A 12,087-nucleotide genomic window follows, 5' to 3' on the forward strand; every position below is an offset into this window, starting at 1 on the left:
GAGAACATTAGACGTCCTATAGAAGACCTCCTGCCCCCCACCCTCGTCCCCTAAGAGGCTCAGGTCCTGCGATTCAGCATAGGCTGGCTGCTCCTGCCCAGGGAGTGTGGCTGGGCTGGGGGTGGGAATCAGGCCTCAGGCCAGCCGTTCTCCCTGCACGGGGCCCCCTGGGGTGAGCATTCTACTGGGCCTCCTGCCATGGTCCAAACCAGGAAAGCAATACTATTATTAATAACAACAACTATCTGTAGTGCTAGCTCTGCGTCAGGCATTATACTACTCACACCATGAGCAGCCCCATGTTTCAAAGGAGAAACTGAGGCTCAGAGCTAGGCCAAGCTGAATCACGAGGCCCGTGACCCAGCTAGGCCGTGGTGGGACAGGAAGCACACTTACAATGAACCCGTTCAATACAGGGCCCTTGCCCACTCCACCAAACTGCCCAAAGGCTTGCAAGAGCCCCCTCCTCCTGGGCACACCTGGACCAGAGCTTGCTGTCCGCAGCTGTGGCCCTGGGTGTCCCAGCCCAGTGTCTTGTGCTCTGAGATGGATGGAGTCAGAGTGGGGGATGTCGTGGGGCAGGGCTCTCTTCCCTGACGCAGACAGAGGAGGTGTGAACTTTGCCCCCCAGACCTGGCTCAGACCCAGAATTGCCAGCAGGGCCTCTGGGGCATTAGTCCCTGGCTCAGGGGTTCCCAAGGCCTCCCTTCTCCCACAGCTCATGGCTCCCCACCCTCCCTTCCATACTGGGTGGGGCACAAATACAGAACAGTGTCTTCTGAATGCTGCCCGAGCCCTGGTCAGCTGTCAGCTGCCACGTTGTCTTGGGTCACAAAAGTCCAAGAGGCCTCCTGGGCATGTGTCACCTTCCAGCGTGGAGTCACACTGGGGAGGGAGGTGGGGAGGGCAGCCTGGTGGGGGTTTAAATGTCTGGCTGGCTCTGAGGTTCAGTCAGTTCGGACAACAGCACTGGTGAGCTGCCTGAGAGCCTCTCTTCTGGCCCCCTTGACTCCAGGAAGGATCCAGTGCAGCACGAGGCTCTTCCAGCCCAGCGAGAAGCCCAGGATGTTCCTGAAGGCTGTGGTCTTGACCCTGTCCCTGGTGGCTGTCACTGGTGAGTCGGAGTTGCCTTTGGATGGGGCTCTCGGGCAGGAGCCATCTGCTGGGCAGGGTGGAGAGTCTGGAGCCCAGGCAAGAGGACAGTTCCAAGTGCCTGTCATCCCCCAGCTGGACGCAGAAGGCTGCCCACCTGCCATGCGGTTCAGAGGAGGGCTGGCCTCTTCCCAACGTTCTGCCCACTGGCATGGGCGCTATCCCAGTTTTACATGCCCCTGTGGCTTTACAACGAGGGAAGCACAGAAGGGGAGATCAGCAGTTGGGCTCCCCCACCATCAGCCAGTCTGCAGCTCAGGGCTGGTGCAGAGGGGCCAGGAAGGAGATAGGTCCTCATGAATCACTCTCTGTTTCCTGCCTAGGTGCCCAGGCTGAGGTCAGTGCCAACCAGGTGGCCACGGTGGTGTGGGACTACTTTAGTCAGCTGAGCAACAATGCCAAGGAAGCCGTGGAACATCTCCAGAAGTCTGAGCTCACCCAGCAGCTCAAGTAAGAGGGGCACGACTTGTGGGGCGGAGCTTCTTAAAGGCCGTGCAATGTGTTGGCAAGGGCTGAGCTCAGAGGCCGGGGACCTGAGCTTAGGATACCCACTGCCCTGCCACTAACTTTCCCAGTGACCCTGAGGTCTCCAGATCTGGGATCCACATATCTAAACAGGGGGCTGGACTGATAATCCCTAAGGAATCTTCCTGCTTGAACTTTCTAGAGTGTGACAGATGGCCACATCCTAGCATTGAGAGTCATGGGAGAAAGGGAGGGAGGGAAATGTCATGGGAACTGGGTCCTAACACATTCCAGAAGGAGGGGCCCCTGTGAAGTCATGGGAAAGGAAGTGGGGATATTTGGGAAGCCTCTGAGGGTGGGCATGTGCAAGGAAACTAGTATTTCAAATCCCTAAAAGACTGGAAGAGGTCCAGAGCATAACATTCTATTAATGAATGTGATCTGGGTCCCAGCACACCTGAGCTGGGAAGGACTTCAAAGTCTGCCCTTTTTACTGTACAGGCAGGGGGAGGGGGATGGGGGTGGGAAGCAAACTATTAGAGGTGGGTCCTGCGACTCAAGGTCAGGGGGAGAGTCAGAGATACAAGGTAATAACTTAGTCTATTACATCCACTCTCTCAAACCATGATCTACCTGTGAACTCAGTACCCCTGAACACTCACTCACCTGTCTCAGGCAGGTGTGTGTGCGATGAGGGGTGTATAAGGAGACGAGGTCCGGGCACGTAATGCCAAGTGTAACGGTGGCCCCCTTGTGTCCTTCCCCTGCAGTGCCCTCTTCCAGGACAAGATTGGGCAAGTGAACACCTACACCGATAACCTGCAGAAGAAGCTGGTGTCCTTTGCCATGGAGCTGCACGAACGCCTGCGCAAAGACTCTGAGAAGCTGAAGGAGGAGATTCGGAAGGAGCTGGAGGAGCTGCGGGCCGGGCTGCTGCCCCACGCCGACGAGGTGAGCCGGAAGATCGGGGACAACATGCACGAGCTGCAGCAGCGCCTCGGGCCCTACGCAGAGGAGCTGCGCACCCAGGTCAACACTCACGCTGAGCATCTGCGGAACCAGCTGACGGCCCATGCGCAGCGCATGGAGACCACGCTGCGCCAGAACGTGGGCAACCTGCAGGCCTCCCTGACACCCTACGCCGATGAGTTGAAGGCCAAGATCGACCAGAACGTTGAAGAGCTCAAGGGGCACCTCACGCCCTATGCCGATGAGCTCAAGGTCAAGATCGACCAGAACGTGGAGGACCTGCGCCGCAGCCTGGCTCCCTATGCACAGGACGTCCAGGAGAAGCTCAACCACCAGCTCGAGGGGCTGGCCTTCCAGATGAAGAAGAACGCCGAGGAGCTGAAGGCCAAGATCTCGGCCAACGCCGATGAGCTGCGGCAGAAGCTGGTGCCCGTGGCCGAGGTCGTGCGTGGCAAGCTGAGGGACAACACCGAGGAGCTGCAGAAGTCGCTGGCCGAGCTGAGCAGCCACCTGGACCGGCAGGTGGAGGAGTTCCGGCGCAACATGGGGCCCTACGGCGAGACCTTCAACAAAGCTCTGCTGCAGCAGGTGGAGGAACTGAGGCAGAAGCTGGGCCCCTATGCAGGGGATGTGGAAGACCACCTGAGCTTCCTGGAGAAGGATCTGAGGGACAAGGTCAACTCTTTTTTCAGCACCCTCGAGGAGAAAGAGAACCAGGACATGCTTGTGGCTGTCCCCGAACTGCAGCTGACCCCAGTCCCTTTAGAGAGCTGAGCTGTCCCTGGTGCTCACGCCCTCCCATGGACACCTGCCCTGCCCGGCCACCTGTCTGTCTGTCTGTCCCAAGGCAGTTCTGGTACACGCTTGAGGACACATGTCCAGTGGAAAATGACACTACCTCTCACTACTTAATAAAGCTGCTAAGAAACTAGTCCAGTCTGGTTGCAATGTGACTTCTCACTGTTGGTACGCCTGAGGTGGGACAAAACCACTGGCAAAGCTTAGCAGGGGCCTGCAGGGGAGGCTTGGAGGGACACCAGGGCTGGGGAGACGGGATTGCCAGAGGGGCGAGGGCAGAGTATGCTGAGAGGGGTGGGGGGGTGCTCTAAGAGGAGGTGGAAAAAGATGTCACACGTTACCCAAGGACGAAATACGCAGCCCGCTTCTGTTCACTTAGCCAACAGCTGTTTATCGAATGCCCTCAGTGGGGACGCCGCTATTCTAGGTGGCAGGACAGTGAGCAAAAGAGCTTCTGTGGAGCATGGGTCTGACTGTGCTTCACTCTGAGGGGGCCACGGAGGTAAGCTTGACAGGGTCCCTGGCTGTGAAGAGCTCACGGCGCAGTGCGGGAGACTGCCCCTCCTTCCATAAGCTCTTCTGGGCCTTTAAATTGACTTATTTATGTGAATGTTGCTTTATTCCACGCCATCCCACTCCCATTAGAGGACTGAGTCATGCTTATTTCAGAAATGTCTTGACTGCTCGACCCACGGTCTCCAGAGTTCAGGAAAGCAGCCTAGAGACAGGGACCCTCAGAGCCTCAGAGCCCCCCTCAAGGAGGGAGTCCCAGAGAAGGGCCCGTTCAAGCTTTGTCTCAAATGACGACATCCTGGCTGTTACCTCTGACCCCAAGTCTGCAAGTCCAGCTGAGCATCCCTTTCCTTCCCAGAGTGGGGCGCCGCCTTTTTAGGGTTTTCCTCAAAGACACCCAGAACATGCCTGGGAGTAGGTTCTGGGGCCTCCATCCCTCTATCCCTCCATGACTCCATCACAAGGTGCCCCCAGGATGGGGGCCCATAGGCCTGGCCCACTCTGGTCCTGGAGTCAACCTGAGCACCTGCCTGTGGGGAAGGATTATGCTTCGAAATTAGGTGAACCTAAATTCAGATCCTGGCTTTTCTGCTCACTCCTGGGTGATTTGGGGCAGATCATTTGACCTCTTTTGGAAAATGGGGATGAGTTTTGTGGTGCTTGGTGGAACAGTGCATGCCAAACACTCAGCACAACATCGAGCAGAGTCCAGGAGCAACAACTGTTCACACGTGGCTGGGGTTGCTGCCGGCACAGAAGCCCAAGAAAAGTGATTTCCTCTCCCTGCTCACTCCTCCTCCCCTCTGTGCCAGGTCACACACGCCACAACATGAGGCCACCGGAGCTGGTCGAAGGCAGACCCCGGTGTCCCCCCGGCCCCAGCTGCTCTCGTTCTCACGCCCTGGGTCAGTAAGGCTACTGCCGCCCCCCATGCACCCGGCCCCCCGCACCCGGCGCAGCCGGGCCCCCCCCGCCCCCCCATCTCCCGGCACAGCCGGCCCCCTTGCAGGGCAGGAACCTACCTGTGAAGACGCCTTGACAACCCACCAGGCACTTGGAGGTTTACTGGCTGGCTTTGGGGAAGGACCAACTAAACAAGGCACTAAAGGAAGTGGGGGCAGAGGGTGGACAGATTTCTGAGCAGATCTGGAAACTTCAGAGATAGTCCCAGACCTCACCTGAGGGCCACTGGTTGAGAGTTGCCTCTGGGACCCCTGGAGGCCTTAGCGTCTCCTGGAGCGTGGTCCATAGTATGAGTCCTAGATAGTTACCCCCACCCCCGGGCCTGCCTGCAGGTCTCGGAGGGTCCTGTCAGGGCCCTGGTCCACACTGGGTGAGGAGTGAGGAATGACGAATGCCTTCTCTCTCCTGCACCAAGACTTCTCACCTGGTCTCCAGGCTCCTGGGTCCCTGACCTGGCCGAGATCTGCCAGTGATGCCATGGCTTTTGGCTGCCCAGACTCTGAATCCCCCTTGCTTTGTTTGAGGAATTTCTCACCTCCCAGTCTTGGCGGGCCCTAGAGTCTGCCTTCCATGAGAGATGCTGAGCCTCTTGCCACCCAGCTCCCCCTTCCTCTGGGGGGGTGGCATGGGGCTACGCTCAGCAATCAGATGTCAAAACCCCAGACTCAGAATAAGGCCAGAATGCAGAAAAAAGGAGGGTGGAGAATCCTTTCTGGAATAAGCAGGGCAGTAGCCACCCCTTTGCAGCTGGGCCGGAGCCTCAGTCTGGGGCCGGTGGGGGCGGTCGCTGCCAGGCGTGCCGGGCTGGCCCAGCTCAGTGGTGGCAGCAGGCTTGTCCCCAGGGGTCTCATTTTGGGGAGTCCTCTTGGCCATGTTTCTCCCTTAGCTTTCCTCATTCTTATTAAGTTTCCAATACTCTAGTTTTCCTCAAAGTTTCCAGAAATATCAATTAAACTCATTTTCTGCTCATATTCTCCCACAGTAGGTTTCTGTGACAAGCAATCCAGAACCTTGATCGACGTGTTCCTTTTCTCTTGCAGTGTTTTCTCCCGCTTTGGTCCTTGGAAGCTGTGCTCCCATCCCTGGCCTGTTCCCGTCGGTCCCGTGGGTTTCTCTGAGACATAACTTATCAGTCCTTGTTAGGGCTGGTTCCATCTTTGAAGGAAAGCTATCTTGCTCTTTTGTTCTAAGCTGGTGTGTGGGGCTGTGTCTCCATCAACCCAAGGGACGTCTCTAGCATCTAAGACAGTTGGACAGCCGTGCCCAGCTGGGCAGCCAGCCCCAGCCACCCTTTCCATAGGTGCTCTGACAACCGGGCTCAGGTCTCTCGTGAGCTCCTGAGTTCAAGAAGCTCTGATTTGGTTTGGGGAATCTGTTTATGAGAAGAAGTGCAAGCTCTTTTAAGCAAACAAAAGCAAGGCCCTGAATATTATGCATTAAACCACCCCGTTAAGAAACACATATGTGTATTTGTCTTGTTTGTTTGTTTGTTTGTTTTAAAGATTTTATTTATTTATTTGAGAGAGAGAGAATGAGAGACAGAGAGCACGAGAGGGAAGAGGGTCAGAGGGAGAAGCAGACCCCCTGCTGAGCAGGGAGCCCGATGTGGGACTCGATCCTGGGACTCCAGGATCATGACCTGAGCCGAAGGCAGTCGCTTAACCAACTGAGCCACCCAGGCGCCCTCATATGTGTATTTGTATGTGAATGTGTAAGGAGGTAAAAAGTCTCTTAGGTCAACAGCTAGACCTGGAATTCTCGTCAGAGAGAGAATCGTATTTGGTGGTCCATGCTGCCTGCTAAAGAGGAAACACTGGGGAATTGGCTAGAAGGAAACAGATGGCTTCAGCTGTCCCATGCATTCCCTGTGCAGGTGTTTGAGGTGGTCACAAACAGCAGGAAAGGAGGGGAGGCCACAGAAGGGAAAATAGGGAATAAAGGCTAAAATTCCCCCCCCGCCCCACAAAAAAAGGTGGCCAATGAAGACTGTCCAGGGACAGAAGGTCAGAACAGAGGCATGGCAATAAAGTGATGCTCTGTGCTCGCTAGTGCTAGGTGTTTTTAAAAAACACATCGACTCATATAATCCTCACAACAAACTGTGACATCAAAGATGCAGACGGGGAAAAGGCAGTTCAGAACAGTGCAGGTACGTCTAGCAAGTGGTGCAATTGAGATTCGAACCTGGGCCATCCGGCTACAGAGCTATACCTTTAATTCCCAGGCTGTGGTTCCTCTAAGGGGAGCCCAGCATAGTGAGAGAAGTGTAAGCCCTGCCGAGAACCTCCGTAGCTCAGCGGGTCCCACCACGCAGCGGGCAGGTGGGTCGTGCTGGCTCACGTTCGAATCCCCATAACCGGTCTACGGGGAAGAAAAAATCTGAAAGCTTAGGTGGTAAATTCATCAGGGCTCATCTCAGAAAGGTGAGGTTTTGCTTTCCACTTTATATATTTTATATAGTATTTGGGATTTTAAGATACTATTCAGGATTACTTGTGGGGTTTTTGTTTGTTTGTTTGTTTGTTTTTTAATTTATTTGACAGAGAGAGAGAGACAGCCAGAGAAGGAACACAAGCAGGGGGAGTGGGAGAGGGAGAAGCAGGCTTCCTGCGGAGCAGGGAGCCCGACGCGGGGCTCCATCCCAGGACCCTGGGATCATGACCTGAGCCGAAGGCAGACGCTTAATCGACTGAGCCACCCAGGTGCCCCTGCATAAACTGTTTGTTTGGTTTTTTTAAAGGGGGAAATGTACAACTGTGAAACTTTTTCTTTCTTTCTTTTTTTTTTTAAAGATTTTATTTATTTATTTGACAGAAACACAGCGAGAGAGGGAACACAAGCAGGGGGAGTGGGAGAGGGAGAGGCAGGCTTCCCGCTGAGCAGGGAGCCCGATGTGGGACTTGATCCCAGGACCCCGGGATCATGACCTGAGCCGAAGGCAGACGCTTAGCCGACTGAGCCACCCGGGCGCCCTACTTGTGGTTTTATATATATGTGTGTATATATATATAACAAAGTTTGCCATTTTAACCATTTTTAAGTATACAATTCAGGGATGTTAATCACATTCACAATGTTGTATAATCAGCACTGCTATCTCCCAGATTTCTTTATCATCCCAAACAGGAACTCTGTATCCACTAGGCGATTCCCCATTACCATTCCCCAATATCTATCCTTCTGTGTCTGGCTTCTTTCACTTAACATGTTTTCAAGGTTCATCCGTGTTGTAGCATGTACCAGAATATCTTTCCTTTTTAAAGGCTGTATAATATTCCACTGTATGTTTAGACCACATTCTGTATATCCGCTCATCCACTCATGGACTCTTGGATCGTTTCTACCCTTTGGCTGTTGTGAATAATGCTGTTATGTGTAGAAATATCTCAAGTCCCTGTTTTCAGTTCTCCTGTGTGTATATCCAGAATTGAAATCGCCGGATCACATGGTAATTCAGAACTACTCCAGGACCCAGGCTTTACCATGTAGCAAGCCCGAAGCACCTAAACCCAGAAGAACCAAGGTCTAGAGGCCCCTGTGAGTGTGGGGCAGGGGGTGCTTCCTGGTCCTTGGTGTAGCTCACATCAATATCTCCCCGAGCAGGACTCCGAGAGCCCAGCCCAATCTCAGGCCTGAAGCTCCCCCAGGTACCTCTGGCTCCTCAGGTGACCTGGATGTCTCTACGGGCATGGGTCAGTGCCCCCAAAGGGGTGGCAGCCAGCACTGACGTGGGCCAGGCTGAGATCCTAGCCACACACCCACACCCATCCCCGAAGCTCAAAGGTCAGAAGTCATCTGACAACATCAAAGGGGTCACTACCCCCAAGGTGTCTGGTGTATGGAACGGCCCCGATTAGGGAGAAGAAAGCCCAGCAAGGCCAACGAAGGGTCTGGGGGTCTGTTCTCCTCCCGTACCCACAGGGCCTGCTGCTGTGGAAGGATTGTCCCAGCTCGGCTGAAAGCAGCTCCTGCCTGGGAATGCTGTGTTCTCTTGGTGTCATCATAGGACGCCCTGTGCTCCCAGAATGGAGAGCACAGGCAGGGGAATGCTCTGGGGAGAGAAAAAACAAGTGTGGGGTTATCTGGGGACTTCTGTGTCTGAGAGCATGGAGGACAGAACCACGGTTATCTGCTGTGTGACAAGTGGCTAATGATGGAGGGGCAGTTAGAGACGCCAGCATTGCCCACATCAGAGGGGTGAGGATTTGGGCAGCTGGTTCTGAGATGGGAAGTGAGGGATGTGAGCTGGGACCAATGCCCCAAATCACGGGCCATGAGGTTTGGAAGGAATCGCCTTGTCTCTCAGTCCAATTCCTTGATACCATCTCTAACACATGAACACGACTCTTCACTAACAGGTACCCCATTCTTTTTTCCATCACTATCCAGCATCCTGCCTGGCTCCAAGATTGATCCTCCTCTCTGGCTCATGCCCTGCACGGTCTCTCTCATAGCAAGAGGGCTGACCCGTGTGATCAAGAGGCTACTGTGGAAGTCATGGTGTATGACCCCCAAGGCTGGGTCATCAAGGGCACTGTGGTTTCCACCTTGCTCTCGCCTGGATCATTGATGCTGAGGGATGATAGGGAGGAAGAGCCACCCCTCCTCAACAGCCAGCACCCACTTGCCGGCCACATGAGTGAGCCACATTGGAAACAGATGCTTGGCCAGGCCTTCAGATGACTATAGCCCCAGCCAACATCCCGCCTGCAACCTCGTGATAGACCCTGAAGCAGAACCACACAGCCTCTTGCCACACCCCCAGAGGAACTGTGAGGGATCCTATGATGTTAAGTTTTGGGGTGATTTGTTACGCAGAATAGCTAACTGATACACATGCCTCGCACAGTGCCTGGAACCCGGTCAGCTGTTGAGTGAATGGGTCCTGCTCAGTATCTGAACACCTCCACTGACAGCCAACTTACCATCTTCCCAGACAATTGATTTTATCTTTGAACAACTCTGTTACAGATTATCAAAATTACACTAGTTCTTTCTCAGTATGGCTTTGGTAGTATTTTTATTCCTCTTGTGAACCACAGAATAATTATAATCCCTTTACATATACATTCTGCCCACAGGCAATCTACCCGGACACCCCTTTCATGGAGCCCCAAATCTTGTGGACAAAATTGAGCCAGAGATGTGCCATACTTCACAGCGGCCTTGGGATGAACCATCTCGGTTGGTTTCTGAGAGGGCGGAGGTTTTGCCGATCTTGCTTATTCTCATATGATCAGTGCTTAGCACAACGGCTAGAACTTAGTAGGTGCACAATAAATATTTGTTGAATAAACTAACGCATTCAATGAATCTTTGTCTCATGTTCAGTTGCACAGGACAGGTATATTCACCTTTACCAGGTAATGCTGAGTTGTTTTATAAGCTGATCACACCCTTTTTCTTTATCTCTTCCAATAATAGGAAACTTCTGGACAAGCCTTCCAATTTTCTTATCTTTTCTCTCATGCCTTCCTGCTCTGTATGCTCTATTTTCTGGGAGACTTCTTCACCCTCTATTCAGTTTTTTTGTTTCTGCAATCACATGTTTATTTATTCATTTATTTTTTAAAAGATTTTATTTATTTATTTGTCAGAGAGAGAGAGAGAGGGAGAGTGAGTGAGCACAAGCAAGGGGAGTGTCAAGCAGAGGGAGAAGCAGGATCCCCGCTGAGCAAGGAGCCCAATGTGGAACTCGATCCCAAGACCCCGGGATCATGACCTGAGCCGAAGGCAGATGCTTAACCGACTGAGCCACCCAGGCATCCCCGCAATCACATGTTGAATTTGTAAGAGCTTTTAAAACATTCTGTGAAGTTCTATCATATCCTGTTCTAGTTTGATCAGTGTAATATATTTAACTCTCTGATGATATTCATGGTATTTTTAAGTGTTCTTTCTGTATAGCTATTGCTTTCTTCAAGTTCTTCTTTAAATGTTTGGTTTGTTTTGGGTCTCTATCTTTCACATTAGGACCTGTCCTCAAATGACTGGTAATCTTTGCTTGTCTGCTTAAATTTAAGAGTGGGGATTTTAAAGCTGATGTGAAGCTCCAAGTACATGAGTGGTACTTGTTGATTGTGAGCATCACTCTAGGGTGATACAGTGGGATGTTTAGTTGGGGAACCCCTAACATAAGGATTTAGGTATTTCCTTTTGAGTTGGTCCTGTGTCCTTCAGAAGTTTCTCCCATTCTTCTGCCTGGAGGGTAAAGGCCTTGGAGATCAGTGTTCTTGGGGCTAAGTGGAAGGAGCAGGATGGGGCTCAGCATTCAGAGGGCATCCTCTGGTTTAATCCCTCTATTTCTAGTATGGCAACCCTGTTCTCAACTCTGCCTGCCATTCTTTCCCTTTTCAGAAAATAAACCTCCAGTCTTCTGCCAAGGTGAGCTAAGGGAGCTAAAGTTTCGCCTGCTTTTTAAAATAATTTCAACTAGGAGCACCTGGGTGGTTCAGTCGTTCAGCCGCTGCCTTCGGCTCAGGTCATGATCCCAGGGGCCTGGGATCGAGCCCTGCATCGGGCTCTCTGCTCAGTGAGCATTCTGCTTCTCCCTCTCCCTCTGCCTGCCGCTCCCCCTGCTTGTGCTCTCTCTCTCTCTGTCAAATAAATAAAATGAAATCTTAAAAAAAATAATTTCAACTAATCTTTCATATTTGATAACATCTTCCTCATTCACCTTTACTTTTAGTGGTAACTGGTGCCTTGAGTTCAGGGCTGTTATGTATGGCCGTGCAAGCTGTGCACTGCCCAATTCCGAGGGCACCTTTCTCACTCTGTAGACATTATGGAACTGTATATTTATTATGACAAATTTCTGGCAGATAGCAATAGTGTATCTCGAGAATGGGGAGGTTAGTTCTAATTCACACACAGGTGCAACATGGGCTAGCTGCAGATTTACTACAATTCCTTAAGCCTTTCGTGAATTCAGTGCAAGAAATCAGGTTGGAGCTCATCTTTCCCCACTGCCAACTTAAGATCAGCTCTCTTAGTCCTGCTAGTTGCAACTGGTCTGCCTGTTTTCTAGCTTTACAATTTTGCTGGCATCTTTTCTTCTGTTCTTGCTCCTACGGGTCCCCATCTTTTCTTAAACAAAACAAAGCAAAAAACTCTTTACTGTAGTTTGAGGGAGGTTTCAGAAAAAAATGAAATCAGATATATGCATTCAGTTTGCCATGTTTATCTGGAAGTCCACAAAAGTAGCACAGATGGAAGATGGAAGATCAC

General features: G+C 52.2%; 1 protein-coding gene across 1 annotated transcript; it reads left to right on the top strand.

The window, feature by feature from the left end:
* Positions 1-797: 797 nt before the first annotated feature.
* On the top strand, positions 798-3,522 carry APOA4 (apolipoprotein A4). Its single transcript, XM_045892891.2, has 3 exons — positions 798-1,114; positions 1,476-1,602; positions 2,388-3,522. The coding sequence occupies exons 1-3, from the start codon at positions 1,066-1,068 to the stop codon at positions 3,358-3,360; spliced, it is 1,149 nt and encodes a 382-aa protein (XP_045748847.2). The 5' UTR covers positions 798-1,065; the 3' UTR covers positions 3,361-3,522.
* Positions 3,523-12,087: the final 8,565 nt, after the last annotated feature.

Source organism: Mirounga angustirostris, unplaced genomic scaffold (assembly GCF_029215605.1).
Source record: "Mirounga angustirostris isolate CCGP_5_RB_7025 unplaced genomic scaffold, mMirAng1.0.hap1 SCAF_13, whole genome shotgun sequence".
Taxonomy (NCBI): Eukaryota; Metazoa; Chordata; class Mammalia; order Carnivora; family Phocidae; genus Mirounga; species Mirounga angustirostris.